This window comes from Hordeum vulgare, chromosome 7H, assembly GCF_904849725.1.
Source record: "Hordeum vulgare subsp. vulgare chromosome 7H, MorexV3_pseudomolecules_assembly, whole genome shotgun sequence".
Lineage (NCBI taxonomy): Eukaryota > Viridiplantae > Streptophyta > Magnoliopsida > Poales > Poaceae > Hordeum > Hordeum vulgare.
Genome location: NC_058524.1, coordinates 584228435 through 584249689, shown reverse-complemented (window position 1 = coordinate 584249689; position 21255 = coordinate 584228435). Strand labels below are relative to the sequence as shown.

General features: G+C 41.7%; 1 protein-coding gene across 1 annotated transcript; it reads right to left on the bottom strand.

Annotated features, from left to right (window-relative positions):
- Nucleotides 1-7598: 7598 nt before the first annotated feature.
- LOC123412890 (putative germin-like protein 2-2) lies at nt 7599-8346 on the bottom strand. Its single transcript, XM_045105851.1, has 2 exons — nt 8226-8346; nt 7599-8134 (listed from the first exon to the last, which is right to left on the bottom strand). The coding sequence occupies exons 1-2, from the start codon at nt 8344-8346 to the stop codon at nt 7599-7601; spliced, it is 657 nt and encodes a 218-aa protein (XP_044961786.1).
- Between the last annotated feature and the right edge of the window lie 12909 nt (nt 8347-21255).

Genomic DNA, 21255 nt, shown 5'->3' with positions numbered 1-21255 from the left:
GTATCTATGTTTCCTCCTCGCTAGAGTAAATTAACAAGCAGTCAAGCTTTGTAATCGATTGCTATGCTGCTTGTATTGTGATCTCTAAGCAATGAAGGAGGCTATATATATAGGGAGATCTTGCCGTACATATACGTATGTTTAGATATATAGAGGTGGTTGGGTTTAGGAACAAGTCTTTGTGATGTGGGTAGCCTGCAGAACGTGTGTATACATCTGGACACAGCCTGCTACGCATACGTATGTATGTGGGACGGCAGGATCAAATTAATATATATCATACATGGTTACATCAGATGAATCTATGCTTGAACAAGTCGCCTGTAGATGTCCACATCGATTGACCAAGAATCCAAGAGAGTATCCGAGCCCTTGACGCCAAAGTCCTTTCTAAGGGCTTTTTCGGTTAATCCCCATCACAAGGGGATTGAAGAGGATTGGAGGGGATTGAGGTGGATTTTAATTTACAAGGGATTTAATCCTCCCCAATCCACTCCAACCCCCTTCAAATCCGTTGCAACCGAACAAGGCCTAAAGGGAAAGGTATGTAATTGCATCTAATTTTAGTTTTTTGAAATAGATTGCTGCTACTGGTAATTCAGTTAATGCAAAATTTGTTAACAAAATTCACTTCCTGATCTATATTGATGCTCTTGCATATGTTCCCTCTGAATGGACACAGTGTCAATTTTTGAAATAAATGTGAAATTGATATGATGTTCATGCCGCTCAACGGCTTCCGGATCCTGCTGTGGACACCGGCTACAACAGCAGGACACATAATTAGTGGATGGCTAGAACGACGTCGGGCTCATCGGTCGCGTGCGCTACGACAATGATGAGGCTATGGTGGCTACCTCATAGACACCCCCTATGCACATGGGCAGTGGCAACCCCGTGGGTGCGGGCTTTCCTGGTCTAACAGGCTTTTTTTCCGGGTTCCAATAAACCTTAGCAGTGGCGGGTACAAACCTACGCCCACCATTTTGGTAACCTAAATACCAGTGGCGGGCCTAAAATAACATTTGTCATTGGTATTAAGATTACCAGTCGTGGGCATGGCGCCCGGCACTGGTAGTTATTTTGTTCCGCCGCAGTTTTGCTGTAGAGTGAGCATCTTTAATTACAACTTGTTCATCATTAACTTGTTAGTATCATGTTGTAATGATATATGTTCATGCAAGGGCTTATTAAAGTTGTTCAGCTAGTGTCCAGTGAATATGAACACAAACTCTGTGTTATACTCCTTCCATTCCAAAATATAAGACCTTTTAGACATTACACTATGAACTACATACGAAACAAAATGAGTGAACGCACGCTCTAAAATAAGTCTAGTACATCCGTACGTAGTCCATATTGAAATCCCTAGAAGACCTTATATTTAGGAACGGAGGGAGTACATCTCTACGAGAATCTAAATAAGGTACACAAGGAAGAGACCATGAACACCGATCTTTTAGAAACGTGCAATATCGACTTCAGTATCTACTTGGGAGAAGAACATGGAGAAGATGAAGACTAACTTCCCAAAAGCTCATGCTTGGTTAGAGGAGATGGCTTCAAACACTTGGGTTAGAACATTCCCCAGTAAGCTTAAAATATGTAATATGTTCCTAAACAATACATGTGAAGCTTTTCAGCGTGAGTGACTCTCAAGATTATTTTCTTTTCATTATTGCACTACTTTTTGCAATTTGGTATACTGATAAGGCATTATTCTACAATTAAATCGATGATCTTATTTATAAGTGCATATAAGGTTGCTACATCATCACCCTCCTTATGATTATTTCTTATTTTAGATGCATGTACAAGGGGCTTATTGGAAGGGTGTTTGTGGGATCCTTTGTGTGAACATATCTATTTTTATATATTAAAAGTAGTTGACTGGCTAACAAGAAAAAGAAAAATATCTAGAAAATACCACAGAAATAGAGGCATTCGACTATTAATTTGGTGGACCAATACGTAACAACCCGCAACACTGGTGAACACACATACTCAATTTACTAAAAGAATAAACTCATTGTAAATAAAAAACTAAAAGAAAAAAAAACTACAACCGACCTAATTGATCTTGCATACCCACCTTACATCTATCTCCGCATGCCTTCAAAAAACCAAAAGAGAAAACTTTAGCTATTTAATGCTCCGTGATAAATAGTACTCAAAACAAAATCTGAATAAGTAGCACCCAATACAACATTACCCCAAATAAGTAAATATTTTTTAAATGTAACATTTTATTTCATTGGGTAAACATGACACAACTACAAACTTTATTTCAACATAACTTATATAGAATCATACACAAGTTAATTGGCGACTTAATCTATAAACAACATATTTAATCATTAGATTAGGGAAATCAATGTATTTTATTCCAATTTAAAATGCCGCGATCAAAACTTTAACTCAATGTCTTAATGTCACATATCCTATACAAATATTGTCGAGTTAGTATACAAAAAAGATAATTAATCTACTAGGCCTAGATAATAATTTAATATATTGTATATAAGGTTTAATTTAATATGACATGTTATTATCTACATGCATCAATCCTTACTGAGCATATTGGTTGATTATAAATTGTCGCCTATACGAGCCATATCCCTTTCACCTTGGCTTGATGTATGTCCATACTTCTAGGTATGAATACCACCATTTTAATGTGCACATGCCATGCTACAAGCCATGATCTTTGTCTCGCGGTCGGCCCTGGCTCCAATTTTGGTCTTGGTGCTTCTGAGTGAGGAATCATGGAAATGAGATTACAATTTACACTTCTTGTGATTCCGATAATGACTTTGTTGGTTGCATGCACATATTTTTCACATGGATTTTTCCACTGCAATTTCCAACCCAAATATTTATGTTTTCTAGCTGGCTTCTCCTTTCCTTTTCTTGTGGTGCTGCTTGAGAAAAAGTGGAACATGCCAAATGCATATGTGTTTAGAAGAATTGGAGGCTCATGTCGTGGAAAATTCTTTGGTATATTTAATATCATGTGTGTTCTAAGGCTCATTGTTAAATGTATAACATGCAAAGTACTTTATATTTTTGATTGACCACTCAAACAACATATATGTAATACATTTACTAATTTAATCAAAAAACAGTACATATATGTGATTGAGAACTCTCATGATAAGGGTTGCATCCAGTACTCACTGCCTTGAAACACCATATAAAAGTTATGACATATTCTAAATAAAATCACTATATGGATACAACATACGGGTGTGTACCAATATCAAATTATTCAATACAGAGATAAAATAAATAACTAAATCAGACAATATGAATGTTGATATTGGATGTTTGGCCAGATTCAGAACCCGATTAAGTTGCTACTATTCACCAGACATGGAGTATGTGAGCCCGAGCTCACAAGAGGTTGGGTGCATAGTAAAATATGAAAAAGCAGTATAAAATTCTGATATTTTTGAGAAGAATTTTTTTTGTTTTTTCCACAATCGTGCAAATTTTCAGGATGGAATCACATTTGTGGATTGGAGCATTGGTTTTGCTTGTTTGCTGAGACCTCCACAAATGTGATTTCATTGCGAATTTTTGCATGATTTCATTGCAAAGTTTTCTGCCAAACAATTTACGAATTTGTTTTACTATATTCTTGGGCTTTCCTGTTTATCTGAGATCGTGTGAGTTCGAGCTCAAAATTGCACTTTCGGTATTCACCCACACATATCTCTGGTTGAACCATGGACCAAATTAGAATTTGAACTACCATAATATTTTGATGTTTATATGGTGATTTTTCTAAAGACTATTGGCTAGGGCAGGCAAGGTGACGAACTACTTAAATCAAAAATACATTTGACCCCTCAACTCCTGATATATTGCAATTTTTGTTCCTCAAAGTGAATTTAACTATTACAAAGGTAGTTTAATGTTATGTGGTGCATACAGAAAAGTTTCCTTCAAATATTATTAAAAAATATATTTTTATCTTATTTACCAAAACCCTAAACTATCAAAAGGCAAAGCAAATCATAAGAAATTTAGATTAAATGAAAAATCAGAGATTTAGTGAAAACAACATTTGACAATTTGGTCAAATTGTATGTTCATTTGTAATTTTCGTGATTTCAAGTACACATGGTTGTTTTTAATATTGAAAACCATTTGGAAACAAAAAAGATTGTGATATGGCTTACAAAAAGGTGCCACTTCGGTCAAAAATTTAGACAATGAAACCCACTAGAAGAAATGAACATACAAAATGTGAAGAGTCGACAAATAAAATTATCTATTTTAATAGATAGAAGACCAAATCGAGAGCCATAATTAGTCCAAAGACCAAAAAATGTTTATGCTAAGAATATTTTTGGTTTGCCATTTATTTTCTAAAAAGACCAGGGATTTGAAAAGGTTCTCTAGAGGGTTCGATGCACCATCTAGGTTCTTGTAACGACATGATGTGAGACCAACAAATGTGATATTCATATTTCCATATAGATTAGTTTAGTCATGTTTATTTAAAAATATATAATGCACAATAAAAATCATATTAAGGTATTTAGTGGCATAAGAAAATCATAATTTTACTTAATCCATTACATAATATAGTGTGATTTGTCTTTCCAAAAGTCAAGTTTCATAAAGTTTGACAAATATATGCACTACCGAATATATACCATATGAAATTTATTTCTTGATATAATGGTAATGATTTGGTATTGTTGATGTTAATAATTATTTCTATAAACTTAGGTCAAAGTTTACGAAGTTAGATTTTGCAAAAATCTAACATGCAATATACTTCAGAGCAATGGAGTACTTACTATTATGCTTGACATTTGTTGAACCAAGAAAAGAATTACAAAATTACTGTATTTTCCAGTCCTTTACTTGAACTTGCGTCAAATTCTTATGTTTTAAAACCATGCAAGCTATAGAGGCTTTTGATAGGTTTGGTTTCTTCTTATATTCAATTTAGCATGGGCAACAGAATATCAAAAACATTATTTTCCAACAATTTCATAACAATAAAGGCGATAGCCTCGATCTGTGATAGTTACATAGGAAAAGAACAATTTACCTTTGAAATAAACAATAGAGATGTGTCCCACAACACATCAATATTACACAAGATAGAAAAAAAATTACCTATGAAAAAAACAATAGTCAATAGGGGTGTGTCCCAGAACATATCAACATTACACAGAAAGATCCTTGATGACTTACAATGTTATGAAAGGAATGTATTGCAATGCAAGTTCTAATACTCTAAACACAAAATTGTACTGATCGACTCGACAGACAAACAAACATACTTGCGGAAACACAACTTAGAACTATGCTTGGATCCAATCCACTGTGCTCCTCTCCGCCTAGAAGGCATTGGTAGTAATACAAACCAGGACGGAAGGCTCCTCTCCATTGACACACACTGTGTAGGTGGATGCATTCATGTTAGATAAACCGAGATAGGAGATTGCTTAGCTACAATTTTACACAGTATATTAGCAGAGGGCATGTACCTGGAGACGTATTGTTAGCAATGCGGAAGTCGTGTAGAAGGCCGGAGTCGGAGGCGGTGAGGCCATATGCAAGCATCCAAGTACCAAGAGAACTCCTGCAAGGAACAACGCTCGAATGACCATGTCTCTTTGCTTTCTCCTCGCTAGAGTAAATTAGCATCCAATCGAGCTATGGAAACATATAGAGGGATGCAACAAAGTTGAATCGACACAAATTGAAGGCAATGAGAAGGAGTAGGTAGATAGCTCTAGTTCTGAATTTGTGGACAATGGTTATGCCTTTGAGGAGGATTATGAACTCTAACACAAGAAAGTAGATGATGAGGTGCAAGATGATCTATTGGAAAAAGGGAAGGAAGAATGCATCATAGGTGGAAGATCAACCCGATGTTGACTCATTAGAAGAACTAAACATAGAGCTATCATAATAAGATAATTATAAAAAAGAAAAGAAAAATCATGATAATGTAAATGACGAGAAAGTAAACAAGAAGAAAGGGAAAGAGATTCAAAATTTCAAGGCTTTCAACTTTGAAGCAAATATGGATGACCCAAAACTGGATTTTGACATGGAGTTTAGCAAGAGTGAACTAGTAAGGAATTCAAGAAATAAACACAACAATGAATAAAGCGCATATACACAAGGGAAGGGATATCACTAAGAGATTTGTTGATCAATGTCAGGAAGGATGCACTTAGTGAATCATTGAGGCCAATGCCAACATTACTAGCACATTTATGTAAAGTGATTGGTTGATGAGAAGGCCCATGAAATACTGAGGGATTTAAAGGAGCTAACAACACCTTTCTTGGCAAAAATGTTTTTTGAAGAGTTTAGACATGATGAGGATAACACTCTCAAGTCGTTTAATAAGATTGTTCAAAAGGTGTATAAAACGTGTTCTGCAAGGATGCAATCTAGGGAGGGCCCAACTGAATCAACACAAGTTGCTATGTGATTATGAATCAATATGAAGTTACTATGGGAATATGATGAAGTGCCTATGAGAAGCAACCGGATGAGCTCATCCTTTCTAAGGCCGGAGAATGTGTTTTTATCCCTTTGTACATACCTTTGGATGCATGTAAAACTGGATTCTTGAAAGGATGCATGCTAGTCATAAAAGACAAACCGATAAAGAACAAGTTTCTAGCCAATTACTATGTGTTGTTGGGGTTGATCTCAATGATTGCATCTTTCCACTCCCAATGATAAATTTGAGCACAAATTATGTGTTATACATGTCTATGATAATCTAAACAAGGTATACAAGGGAAATACCATGAAGAACAATCTTTTGGAAAAGTGCAATATCGACTTCAGTATCTACTTGGGAGAAGAACATGGAGAAGATGAAGATTGACCACCCAAAAGCTCATGGTTAGTTGGCGGAGATGGATCCAAATACTTGGGTTAGGGTATTTTTGAGTAAGCTCTGGAAATGTAATATTCTCCTAGCTAAACAATACTTGTGAAGTTTTTAAACGGTACCGGCCCTCAATATTATTTTCTAATTATTATTCTACAACTTCAGCTTTTTGGTATATTGATAATGCATTATCATATAGAGTAACAAAATAGGTGATCATGTTTTTTAGTTGATACATCATCATCGCCACCATCATCATGATCATCATCATTAGGATCCTTTGTAGCATGTTTAAGGGGCTTATTGGAAGGATGTGTGGGCTCCTTGCATTGTGGTCAACATTACAAGTGATTTTTGTAACCTTTGGAATAAACAATAGGGATGTGTCCCACGACACGTAAACATTACACACAATTTGTTTTACCTTTGGAATAAACAATAGAGATGTGTCCCACAACACATGAACATTATAAAAGAAAAAAAAATAACCTTTGCAATAAATAATAGAGGTTTGTCCCACGACACATCAACATTACACAAGATAAACCTTTGAAATAAATAATAGGGATGTGTCTCACAACACATCAATATTACACAGGAAGAAACATATACACCCATGAGGACACAATCCTCGACTTACAATATTACAAAAAGAATGTAATGCAATGCAAATTTAAATATAAACACAAAATATAAGCACACCCATGGGAACAGAAACTTAGAATTGTGCTTGGATCCAATCCACGGTCCTCTTCTCCACCTGGAAGGCCTTGGTAGTAATACCAGCCGGGATGGAAGGCTCCGCTCCAAACACTGCGTTGGCTATCGTGATCACTCCAGGGTTTTGGCTGCTCAATGCCGCAAGAACTACTGCATGGGTCGTGCCATTATTGTACTGGTAATGGACGAGACCCTTAGGAAACACAAACACATCTCCCTTGTTGAGAACCTTCTCAAAGTGTTTGTTCTCGGGGTTGGACGTCACGAACCCGACGTGCAGGCAGCCCTCTAGCACGGTCAGAATCTCGGTAGAACGGGGGTGGGTGTGGGGAGGGTTGAGGCCGAACGGCGCGTAGTCGATGCGGACGAGGGAGACACCCATGGTGTTCAGCCCACCGATCTGCGCGACGTTGACGGCGGTCACCGCAGAGCCCTGCTTGTTGGTCGTGTTCCCGGCCACATGGAGGCCAGAGAAGTAGAAGTCCTCGGCGGTGACTTCTTTCGCGTCCTTGCAAGCCAGTCCGTTGACGCGCACTGTGTAGGTGGATGATTTCATGTTAGATAAACCGAGATAGGCGTTGCTTAGCTACAATTCTATGGAATAATTTCTGCAGAGGGCATGTACCTGGAGACATTTTGTCAGCGACGCAGAAGTCCTGGAGAAGTCCGGGGTCGGAGGCGGTGACTCCATGCGAGCATGCAAGGGCCAGGAGAGCTCCTGCGAGGAGCAACACTTGAATGGCCATGTCTCTTTGCTTTCTCCTCGCTAGAGTTAATTAGCAAGCAGACGAGATCTGGAATTGGTTGCTATGCTGCTTGAATTGTGCGATTTTAAGGAGTGAAGAAGGCTGGTATATATAGGGAGATCTTGACATATGTATATGTATGTATATACGCATACATGGTTGGGTAGGAACAAGTCTTGTGATGTGGGCAGCCTGCAGCACGCGTGTTTATATCTGGACAGCCTGCGACGCATATATGCATGTAATGTATAGGAGTATATAGTACGGGACGGCATGATCAAATTAATACTGGCATGCATGATTACCTGTCCAAATCCATCTAGGGTTGAACAAGTCACCTGTACATATACACATCAATTGACCAAGAATCTAAGAGAGCATGCGATCCCTCCACATGGATCTCATCAGTACAGAAGTAGGCGCGGTGCGTAAGGTCCAAACGGGCTGTCTTCTTTTTTGATAAAGATTATTTCCATGAGTGTAGCTAGGTCTCAGTCGAGGTCAGGTGACATAACATGTACTTACTCTGTTTCGAAATATAAAATATTTTAAAGATTTGACTATAAACTACATGCAGAGTAAAATGAGTGAACCTACAATCTTAAATATGACTACATACATCCGTATGTAGTATATAGTGGAATCTCTAAAAAGTCTTATATTTAGGAACGGAGGGAGTAACAAAGAAAAACAGATATATAATTAATTGTTTTTGCAAGAACTTCAATGTAAGATTAACCAATATAGCATCGACTGAATCAAATCTCAGCCGACTGAGATTTAGCAACACTGTATTCAATCGGGACCTCCGATGGATGAGCTGCTTCGTGGTGTGTCAGACTACAGAAAGACACATCCGTCGGTAGAAGTCCTGGCATGGCAGAGGCGCAAGATCTGCGGGCGCCATGGCCTGATCTGGATCTCCGTGAGCCTGTGGCGGGGTCCTCGCGCTGCATGGTGCACGGGAGTGCGCGAGGTGTGGTGTTGAGTTACTGTATTGTGAAGGTGATAGGTTGGATGGGCTTGCCAAGTCATGGTTTTGGCGGGTGAGGTTGTAGGTGAAAGTTTTACTTCGGCTATGACTCGAGTCGTCGATGATGGCGCCTATGGATAGTGTTTTCTTGTTAGATGCATCGATGGTGTAGTCCTTCCCTCTGTTGCCCCACATTTCTATGGGAGAAACCCTAGATCCGGTCTATCATATCGGACGATGATGACGCTATTGTATTTTGCTAGGCGCCATGTTTCCTTTTGGGGGCATAGTCATGGAGTTGGGCTCGGTTAGAGACTCGAGGCTTGTGGAGATGGTTCATGGAGGCTTGCGTGCCACCTCTGTGGGGGCAGAAGAACACCCTCCACATACAAGGAGAATCAGGCGAATTAGGGTAGTCAACCTCGGTGATTAAAGCAGCATAAGCTTTATCGGACATATCGTTCCTCTCCAATGTCGTCAAGGTTCATGGATATGCCTTTGGCGGCCCGGACTAACACGATTATTTAAGTGTGCAATCCGGTAGTTGCGATGGATCTTGAGGGCGTGACCAAGTGTGTTGTGGGGTGTTAGGCTTCTAACATTTTGGATGTGTTGTGACTTTAGGCCTAGTCTAGCTTGGTGTTGTTTAGTTTTTCGTAAGGTTTTCTCAATAAACTGGGTAGCTTTTTTAACCAGTTTTCCGCGATTCATTGCTCCTTTGAGGGTTTTTTAGAATGATGACGCAAGAAGCATATATTATAACACTAATCTTCCTAGAATGGGAAAGCCCACATTCAATTCGGGTCTCCAATTGACATTGTGACACCCGATTTTGACGTCAACAATTTCTTAAAGCTCTTTTTTTAATTATTATATTTATATCTCTAAAACACCATACTCCTTAGTTTTAAAGAGTCACATTCAACTCAGGTCCCCAAGACTCCAATTAAAATTGGGTCATCCGATTTTGATCAGGTCAAGAATTTTCAAAACTCGCTCGTTCAATTTTTTAGACAAATACATTATGCTTCCAAATGGGTTTGGTTTACGATTTTGACCGAACTAACAGTTTTTCAAATCAATCAACAACAACTGGCCTATAAAATATATCAATCACGCTCATGCATCTGTCGACGTAGAATTGTTTTCACATATATATAAGGTTGGTTATCATATAATATAAATCGCAGCACAAAATGTCCATCAAATTACCAAATTATAAATAAAAATAAAACACAGTGTGTCATCTCCCCCACACATCAAACGAGTAGTTTCGAAATATAAAGGATATTGGTTTTTTGGAAAGTCAAATTCTTTAACTTTGACCGAGTTGAGAGCAAAAACATCGACATCCACAATATAAATAAAGAATATGATAATTCATGTAACAATGAATCTAATCACAACAATTTGATATATTTATCTACAAATTTAATAAAATTTAAATGGTTTGACATTTAAAAAAGTAATGCACATTGTCTTTTAAAACAGAGTGATTAGGTTTTTTGAATCTAGCGGCACAGTAAAGCACATCCAGTCCTTCTAGTAAATTAGTAAAGTCCAAACACATGCATCATCCACACAGAGTACATAAACCAAATCAAAACATAACAAGGGCTCAGAGCAAGAAATAAACATTTGGACACCAGACCCTAGCGGAGTACATAGGCCCAGATAAGCCAAAAGTCCATCACTGCCCTAAGAGGCCGACAGAGGAGATCGAACAAGTGAGTAGAATTGTCACATCTTGATGACCACCATCTGCATGGCTCCATCATCCCTTCGCTTCCCTAGCGGCATACACTTCAACAGAAAAAGATTATATTTGAAGAGGAATGGAAAGTGGCTTCAATTGTATGTTTGTTGCGGATTTGCCAAATAGCCCATGAAAGTGCCCAACACATCGCCACATAACACACTTAGATGTGCCACACAACGGTTTCAACAAGGAGACCAAATCAGTACCTGAGGCAGCGTCCCAACGCAACCCTAATGCTTCACGAACCGGATTCCACACAAATCGTGCCAACGGACATCTAAAAAAGACATGGTTCCCATCCTCAGGCACCACACAAAGCACATCGTTACCATGTGAGAGCTTGTGTCATTTAGTGATATTGATGGAAGTCCCAGCGATCCATTTCCGTGGCTATCACGGTATCATTGCGAAATTATAAAATTTGCCGTAAGTCTATACATTAACAAATTAAAATTAGCTTTAAAGAGGCAATGTTGAGCAAATCAGGTTCGAACAGCATCATTGTATTGATTTGATGGCTCTCCTGCCAACATAAAAAATAATACTCTCTCCATCCAGGTAGGTAAGTCCGAGACAATTTTTTAGGCTTTTGGTTTGACTTTAAAAATATATGTAGCCAAAATAATATTCCGAAACTCTAGAATGTTGAACTACAGAATTTTGCCAACCTTATAAACATGGATAAAGATTGTGCATATGCTTCACTTTCCAAGATACGAAATCACAAGTTCTGAACACAGTACAAAAGCAGAAGCTCACATACACATACATATACTCACCCTATGATCACACGCGAGCATCGTTCAAATACTGAGCCGACACGTTATCTTGATATTAACGAAATTGCCATAGACACCTTAATAGTCGATGGAAACATCTCCTCTTACTAAATGCACATCGCAAAAAGCGATAAAATAAATCTAGAAAAATGCAGCCACAAATGCAAAGTTTATGACTTGAAACCTGATGAGTTGGTTCAACCACAAGACTAACCATCTAATCTACGTTTAGTTCATGATGAAATTGCAAGTTGACACTTAGAGCTAGTCACATGATAATAATAACAAATGTTATGGCTAAGTTGGGATAAAATGATCATGCCAAAATCTAAAGGAGGCATGGGCTTCCGTAATATGAGTGTGTTTAATCAAGCTTTGTTAGCCAAGCAGGCATGGCGCCCTCTAGAATCTCCGGACAGTTTTGCGTGCACGACTTCCGCGTGCAAAATACTATCCCAATGGAAATTTGATGGACACGGGTTTTGGTGGCAACATGTATGCGGTGTGGCATGGTATCGGGCATGGTCTTGAATTGCTTAAAAAGGATTATTTGGAGGGTGAGTAATTGTACTCAGATTCGTACTTGGTGAGACCCATGGATACCTTCTGGTCCTTCCTTCAAACCGATCACTCCAAAGAGGAATTGTCGTTTGAACCGAGTTTTTGTCTTCATAGATGAAAATGGTAGTTGAAATACTCAGCTACTTAATGAGCACTTTTGGTCTATGGATGTGTTGTAAATTCGTAAGATTCGTTCGACTAAACAAGATGATTTTCTTTCCTGGCATCCGGAGAAAAGTGGATGCTTGATAGTTGGGAGTTTCTATCATCTAGCTATCCAAAACCTCAAGGAAGCCTTTTCTAATGATGTTTCTAGTGCTCAACCTGATGGTACACGACCGATTTGGAACCCTATCTGCCAAGCCATTGTCCCGTAAAAGAGGAAATTGAGGGCATGGTAGGCGGAGGTGATGGGGAACGTCGCATGGGAAACAAAAATTTTCCTACGCGCACGAAGACCTATCATAGTGATGTCCATCTACGAGAGGGGATGTGTGATCTACGTACCCTTGTAGACCGTACAACAGAAGCGTTAGTGAACGCGGTTGATGTAGTGGAACGTCCTCACGTCCCTCGATCCGCCCCGCGAACCGTCCCGCGATCAGTCCCATGATCCAGTGCCGAACGGACGGCACCTCCTCGTTCAGCACACATACAGCTCGACGATGATCTCGGCCTTCTTGATCCAGCAAGAGAGACGGAGAGGTAGAAGAGTTCTCCGGCAGCGTGACGGCGCTCCGGAGGTTGGTGATGATCTTGTCTCAACAGGGCTCCGCCCGAGCTCCGCAGAAACGCGATCTAGAGGAAAATCCGTGGAGGTATGTGGTCGGGCTGCCGTGGAAAAGTCGTCTCAAATCAGCCCTAAAACCTCCGTATATATAGGTGGGAGAGGGGGAGCCTTGCCTTGGGGCTCAGGGGGTCGGCCGAGCCAAGGGGGGAAGGTCTCCCCCCCCCCCAAACCGAGTCCTACTTGGTTTGGTCGGTGGAGTCCTTCTTTCCTTTCCCACCTCCTCCTTTTTTTTCTCTCTGATTTTCTTCCTATGGCGCATAGGGCCTTCTTGGGCTGTCCCACCAGCTCACTAAGGGCTGGTGTGCCACCCCCAAGGCCTATGGGCTTCCCCGGGGTGGGTTGCCCCCCCCCCCGGTGAACTCCCGAAACCCATTCGTCATTCCCGGTACCTCCGAAAACCTTCCGGTAATCAAATGAGGTCATCCTATATATCAATCTTCGTTTCCGGACCATTCCGGAAACCCTCGTGACGTCCATGATCTCATCCGGGACTCCGAACAACATTCGGTAACCAACCATATAACTCAAATACGCATAAAACAACGTCGAACCTTAAGTGTGCAGACCCTGCGGGTTCGAGAACTATGTAGACATGACCCGAGAGACTCCTCGGTCAATATCCAATAGCGGGACCTGGATGCCCATATTGGATCCTACATATTCTACGAAGATCTTATCGTTTGAACCTCAGTGCCAAGGATTCATATAATCCCGTATGTCATTCCATTTGTCCTTCGGTATGTTACTTGCCCGAGATTCGATCGTCAGTATCCGCATACCCATTTCAATCTCGTTTACCGGCAAGTCTCTTTACTCATTCCGTAATACAAGATCCCGCAACTTACACTAAGTCACATTGCTTGCAAGGCTTGTGTGTGATGTTTTATTACCGAGTGGGCCCCGAGATACCTCTCCGTCACACGGTGTGACAAATCCCAGTCTTGATCCATACTAACTCAACGAACACCTTCGGAGATACCTGTAGAGCATCTTTATAGTCACCCAGTTACGTTGCGACGTTTGATACACACAAAGTATTCCTCCGGTGTTAGTGAGTTATATGACCTCATGGTCATAGGAACAAATACTTGACACGCAGAAAACAGTAGCAACAAAATGACACGATCAACATGCTACGTCTATTAGTTTGGGTCTAGTCCATCACGTGATTCTCCTAATGACGTGATCCAGTTATCAAGCAACAACACCTTGTTCATAATCAGAAGACACTGACTATCTTTGATCAACTGGCTAGCCAACTAGAGGCTTGCTAGGGACAATGTTTTGTCTATGTATCCACACATGTAAATGAGTCTTCATTCAATACAATTATAGCATGGATAATAAACGATTATCTTGATACAGGAATTATAATAATAACTATATTTATCATTGTCTCTAGGGCATAATTCCAACAGTCTCCCACTTGCACTAGAGTCAATAATCTAGTCCTCACATCATCATGCGAATTACATTGTAATAAATCTAACACCCATACAGTTCTGGTGTTGATCATGCTTTGCCCGTGGAAGAGGTTTAGTCAGCGGGTCTGCTACATTCAGATCCGTGTGCACTTTGCATATATTTACGTCCTCCCCTTCGACGTAGTCGCGGATGAGGTTGAAGCGTCGTTTGATGTGTCTGGACTTCTTGTGAAACCGTGGTTCCTTTGCTAAGGCAATGGCACCCGTGTTGTCACAGAACAAGGTTATTGGATTCAGTGCGCTTGGCACCACTCCAAGATCCGTCATGAATTGCTTCATCCAGACACCCTCCTTAGACGCCTCCGAGGCAGCCATGTACTCCGCTTCACATGTAGAATCTGCTATGACGCTTTGCTTGGAACTGCACCAGCTTACCGCACCCCCATTAAGAATAAATACGTATCCGGTTTGCGACTTAGAGTCGTCCGGATCTGTGTCAAAGCTTGCATCGACGTAACCTTTTACGGCGAGCTCTTCGTCACCTCCATACACGAGAAACATCTCCTTAGTCCTTTTCAGGTACTTCAGGATATTCTTGACAGCCGTCCAGTGATCCACTCCTGGATTACTCTAGAACCTACCTGCCATACTTATGGCCAGGCTAACGTCCGGTCTAGTGCACAGCATCGCATACATGATAGAACCTATGGCTGAAGCATAGGGGACGGAGCGCATATGCTCTCTATCCTCATCAGTTGCTGGGCACTGAGTCTTACTCAATCTCGTACCTTGTAAAACTGGCAAGAACCCTTTCTTGGACTGTTCCATTTTGAACCTCTTCAAAACTTTATCAAGGTATGTGCTTTGTGAAAGTCCTATCACGCGTTTTGATCTATCCCTATAGATCTTAATGCCTAGAATGTACGCAGCTTCTCCTAGGTCCTTCATAGAGAAACTTTTATTCAAGTAATCCTTTATGCTCTCCAAAAACTCTACGTTGTTTTCAATCAGCAATATGTCATCCACATATAATATTAGAAACACCACAGAGCTCCCATTCACTTTCTTGTAAATACAAGATTCTCCAACCACTTGTATAAACCCAAAAGCTTTGATCACCTCATCAAAGCGTTTGTTCCAACTCCGAGATGCTTGCACCAGTCCATAAATGGATCGCTGGAGCTTGCACACCTTGTTAGCATTCTTAGGATCGACAAAACCTTCGGGTTGCATCATATACAATTCTTCCTTAAGGAAACCGTTAAGGAACGCCGTTTTGACATCCATCTGCCCGATTTCATAATCGAAAAATGCAGCTATTGCTAACATGATTCTGACGGACTTAAGCATCGCTACGGGTGAGAATGTCTCATCGTAGTCAACTCCTTGAACTTGTGAAAGACCCTTTGCCACAAGTCGAGCTTTATAAACGGTCACATTGCCGTCAGCGTCCGTCTTCCTCTTAAAGATCCATTTGTTCTGAATAGCCTTGCGGCCTTCAGGCAGTACCTCCAAAGTCCACACTTTGTTCTCATACATGGATCCTATCTCGGACTTCATGGCTTCTAGCCATTTGTTTGAATCTGGGCCCACCATTGCTTCTTCATAATTTGCAGGTTCATTGTTGTCCAACAACATGATTGATAAGACGGGATTACCGTACCACTCTGGAGCAGCACGTGGTCTCGTCGACCTGCGTGGTTCGACAGAAACTTGAACCGGAGTTTCATGATCATCATCATTAACTTCCTCCTCAACCGGCATCGCAACGACAGAGGTTTCCCCTTGCCCTGCACCACCATCCAGAGGGATGAGAGGTTCGACAACCTCGTCAAGTTCTATCTTCCTCCCACTCAATTCTCTCGAGAGAAACTCCTTCTCGAGAAAAGCTCCGTTTTTAGCAACAAACACTTTGCCCTCGGATTTGAGATAGAAGGTGTACCCAACTGTCTCTTTTGGGTAACCTATGAAGACGCACTTTTCCGCTTTGGGTTCCAGCTTTTCAGGCTGAAGCTTTTTGACATAAGCATCACATCCCCAAACTTTAAGAAACGACAACTTTGGCCTTTTGTCATACCACAGTTCGTATGGCGTCGTCTCAACGGATTTTGATGGTGCCCTATTTAAAGTGAATGCAGCTGTTTCTAATGCATAACCCCAAAACGATAACGGCAAATCGGTAAGAGACATCATAGATCGCACCATCTCTAATAAAGTACGATTACGACGTTCGGACACACCATTACGCTGTGGTGTTCCAGGCGGTGTCAACTGTGAAACAATTCCACATTGTCTTAAGTGAGCACAAAACTCGAGACTCAGATATTCACCCCCACGATCAGACCGTAGGAACTTGATCTTCTTGTTACGATGATTTTCAACTTCACTCTGAAATTGCTTGAACTTTTCAAATGTTTCAAACTTGTGCTTCATTAAGTAGACATAACCATATCTACTCAAATCGTCAGTGAAGGTGAGAAAATAACGATATCCGCCGCGTGCCTCTATGCTCATCGGACCACACACATCGGTATGTATGATTTCCAACAAGTGACTTGCACGCTCCAATGTTCCGGAGAACGGAGTTTTAGTCATCTTGCCCATGAGGCATGGTTCGCACGTGTCAAGTGAATCAAAGTCAAGTGACTCCAAAAGTCCATCGGCATGGAGTTTCTTCATGCGCTTTACACCAATATGACCTAAGCGGCAGTGCCACAAAAATATGGCGCTATCACTGTTAACTCTAACTCTTTTGGTCTCAATGTTATGTATGTGTGTATCGCTATCAAGATTCACTATGAACAATCCTCTCACATTGGGTGCATGACCATAAAAGATGTTACTCATAGAAATAGAACAACCATTATTCTCTGACTTAAAAGAGTAACCGTCTCGCAATAAACAAGATTCAGATATAATGTTCATGCTCAACACAGGCACTAAATAACAATGATTTAAGTTCATAACTAATCCTGATGGTAACTGAAGTGAAACTGTGCCGACGGCGATTGCATCAACCTTGGAACCATTTCCTACGTGCATCGTCACTTCATCTTTAGCCAGCCTTCGTCTATTCCGCAGTTCCTATTTCGAGTTGCAAATATGAGCAACAGAACCGGTATCGAATACCCAGGCACTACTACGAGAGCCGGTTAAGTATAAATCAATAACATGTATATCGAATATACCTGATTTTTCTTTGGCCGTCTTCTTATCAGCCAGATACTTGGGGCAATTGCGCTTCAAGTGACCCATACCCTTGCAATAGTAACACTCTGTTTCAGGCTTAGGTCCAGCTTTGGGTTTCTTCATTGGATTGGCAACAGGCTTGCCGCTCTTCTTTGATTTACCCTTCTTGCCTTTGCCGTTTCTCTTGAAACTAGTGGTCTTATTCACCATCAACACTTGATGTTCTTTACGGAGTTCAGACTCTGCGACTTTCAGCATCGCAAACAACTCGCCGGGTGACTTGTTCATCCCTTGCATGTTGTAGTTCAACACAAAGCCTTTATAGCTTGGCGGCAGTGATTGAAGGATTCTGTCAGTGATAGCCTCTTGCGGGAGTTCAATCCCCAGCTCAGCTAGACGGTTTGAGTACCCAGACATTTTGAGCACATGTTCACTGACAGACGAGTTCTCCTCCATCTTGCAAGCATATAATTTATCGGAGGTCTCATACCTCTCGATCCAGGCGTTCTTCTGAAAGATAAACTTCAACTCCTGGAACATCTCAAATGCTCCATGACGCTCAAAGCGACGTTGAAGTCCCGGTTCTAAGCCATACAAGACTGCACATTGAACTACTGAGTAGCCCTCCTTACGTGCTAACCAAGCGTTCTTAACATCCTGATCAGCCGTAGCGGGTGGTTCATCTCCTAGCGCAGCATTAAGGACACAATCCTTCTTCCCAACTTGTAAGATTAGCTTAAGATTACGAGCCCAGTCTACAAAGTTGCTTCCATCATCTTTCAACTTAGCTTTCTCTAGGAACGTATTAAAATTCAGGGTGACTGTCGCGTGAGCCATGATCTACAACACAAATATATTCAAAGTGGACTTAGACTATGTTCAAGATAATTAGAGTTTAACTTAATCAAATTATTTGCTAAACTCCCACTCAAAAAGTACATCTCTCTAGTCATTTGAGTGGTTCATGATCCACTTACACTAGCTCAAGTCCGATCATCACGTGAGTTGAGCATAGTTTCAGTGGTAAGCATCCCTATGCTAATCATATCATCTATATGATTCATGATCGACCTTTCGGTCTCATGTGTTCCGAGGCCGTGTCTGCACATGCTAGGCTCGTCAAGCTTAACCCGAGTGTTCCGCGTGCGCAACTGTTTTGCACCCGTTGTATGTGAACGTTGAGTCTATCACACCCGATCATCACGTGGTGTCTCGAAACGACGAACTGTAGCAACGGTGCACAGTCGGGGAGAACACAATTTCGTCTTGAAATTTTAGCGAGAGATCACCTCATAATGCTACCGTCGTTCTGAGCAAAATAAGGTGCATAAAAGGATTAACATCACATGCAATTCATAAGTGACATGATATGGCCATCATCACGTGCTCCTTGATCTCCATCACCAAAGCACCGGCACGATCTTCTTGTCACCGGCGCCACACCATGATCTCCATCAACGTGTCGCCATCGTGGTTGTCGTGCTACTCATGCTATTACTACTAAAGCTACATCCTAGCAAAATAGTAAACACATCTGCAAGCACAAACGTTAGTATAAAGACAACCCTATGGCTCCTGCCGGTTGCCGTACCATCGACGTGCAAGTCGATATTATCTATTACAACATGATCATCTAATACATCCAATATATCACATCACATCGTTGGCCATATCACATCACAAGCATACCCTGCAAAAACAAGTTAGACGTCCTCTAATTTTGTTGTTGCATGTTTTACGTGGTGACCATGGGTATCTAGTAGGATCGCATCTTACTTACGCAAACACCACAACGGAGATATATGAGTTGCTATTTAACCTCATCCAAGGACCTCCTCGGTCAAATCCGATTCAACTAAAGTTGGAGAAACTGACACTTGCCAGTCATCTTTGAGCAACGGGGTTACTCGTAGCGATGAAACCAGTCTCTCGTAAGCGTACGAGTAATGTCGGCCCAAGCCGCTTCAATCCAACAATACCGCGGAATCAAGAAAAGACTAAGGAGGGCAGCAAAACGCACATCACCGCCCACAAAAACTTTTGTGTTCTACTCGAGAAGACATCTACGCATGAACCTAGCTCTGATACCACTGATGGGGAACGTCGCATGGGAAACAAAAAAATTTCCTACGCGCACGAAGACCTATCATGGTGATGTCCATCTACGAGAGGGGATGTGTGATCTACGTACCCTTGTAGACCGTACAGCAGAAGCGTTAGTGAACGCGGTTGATGTAGTGGAACGTCCTCACGTCCCTCGATCCGCCCCGCGAACCGTCCCGCGATCAGTCCCACGATCCAGTGCCGAACGGACGGCACCTCCGCGTTCAGCACACGTACAGCTCGACGATGATCTCGGCCTTCTTGATCCAGCAAGAGAGATGGAGAGGTAGAAGAGTTCTCCGGCAGCGTGATGGCGCTCCGGAGGTTGGTGATGATCTTGTCTCAGCAGGGCTCCGCCCGAGCTCTGCAGAAACGCGATCTAGAGGAAAAACCGTGGAGGTATGGGGTCGGGCTGCCGTGGAAAAGTCGTCTCAAATCAGCCCTAAAACCTCCGTATATATAGGTGGTAGAGGGGGAGCCTTGCCTTGGGTCTCAAGGAGCCCCAAGGGGGTCGGCTGAGCGAAGGGGGGAAGGTCTCCCCCCCCCAAACCGAGTCCTACTTGGTTTGGTGGGTGGAGTCCTTTCCTTTCCCACCTCCTCCTTTTTTCTTCTCTTTGATTTTCTTCCTATGGCGCATAGGGCCTTCTTGGGCTGCCCCACCAGCCCACTAAGGGCTGGTGTGCCACCCCCAAGGCATATGGGCTTCCCCGGGGTGGGTTGCCCTCCCCCCCCCCGGTGAACTCCCGGAACCCATTCGTCATTCCCGGTACCTCCGAAAACCTTCCGGTAATCAAATGAGGTCATCCTATATATCAATCTTCGTTTCCGGACCATTCCGGAAACCCTCGTGACGTCCGTGATCTCATCCGGGACTCCGAACAACATTCGGTAACCAACCATATAACTCAAATACGCATAAAACAACGTCGAACCTTAAGTGTGCAGACCCTGCGGGTTCGAGAACTATGTAGACATGACCCGAGAGACTCCTCGGTCAATATCCAATAGTGGGACCTGGATGCCCATATTGGATCCTACATATTCTACGAAGATCTTATCGTTTGAACCTTAGTGCCAAGGATTCATATAATCCCGTATGTCATTCCCTTTGTCCTTCGGTATGTTACTTGCCCGAGATTCGATCGTCAGTATCCGCATACCTATTTCAATCTCGTTTACCGGCAAGTCTCTTTACTCGTTCCGTAATACAAGATCCCGCAACTTACACTAAGTCACATTGCTTGCAAGGCTTGTGTATCATGTTGTATTACCGAGTGGGCCCCGAGATACCTCTCCGTCACACGGAGTGACAAATCCCAGTCTTCATCCAT

Bases quoted from the DNA above. Each gene is read 5' to 3' on its own strand.
- LOC123412890 (XM_045105851.1), bottom strand. From the start codon at position 8,346: ATGGCCATTCAAGTGTTGCTCCTCGCAGGAGCTCTCCTGGCCCTTGCA. The intron at 8,135-8,225 runs GTACATGCCCTC...CCACCTACACAG, and splicing joins CGCTGACAAAATGTCTCCAG to TGCGCGTCAACGGACTGGCT.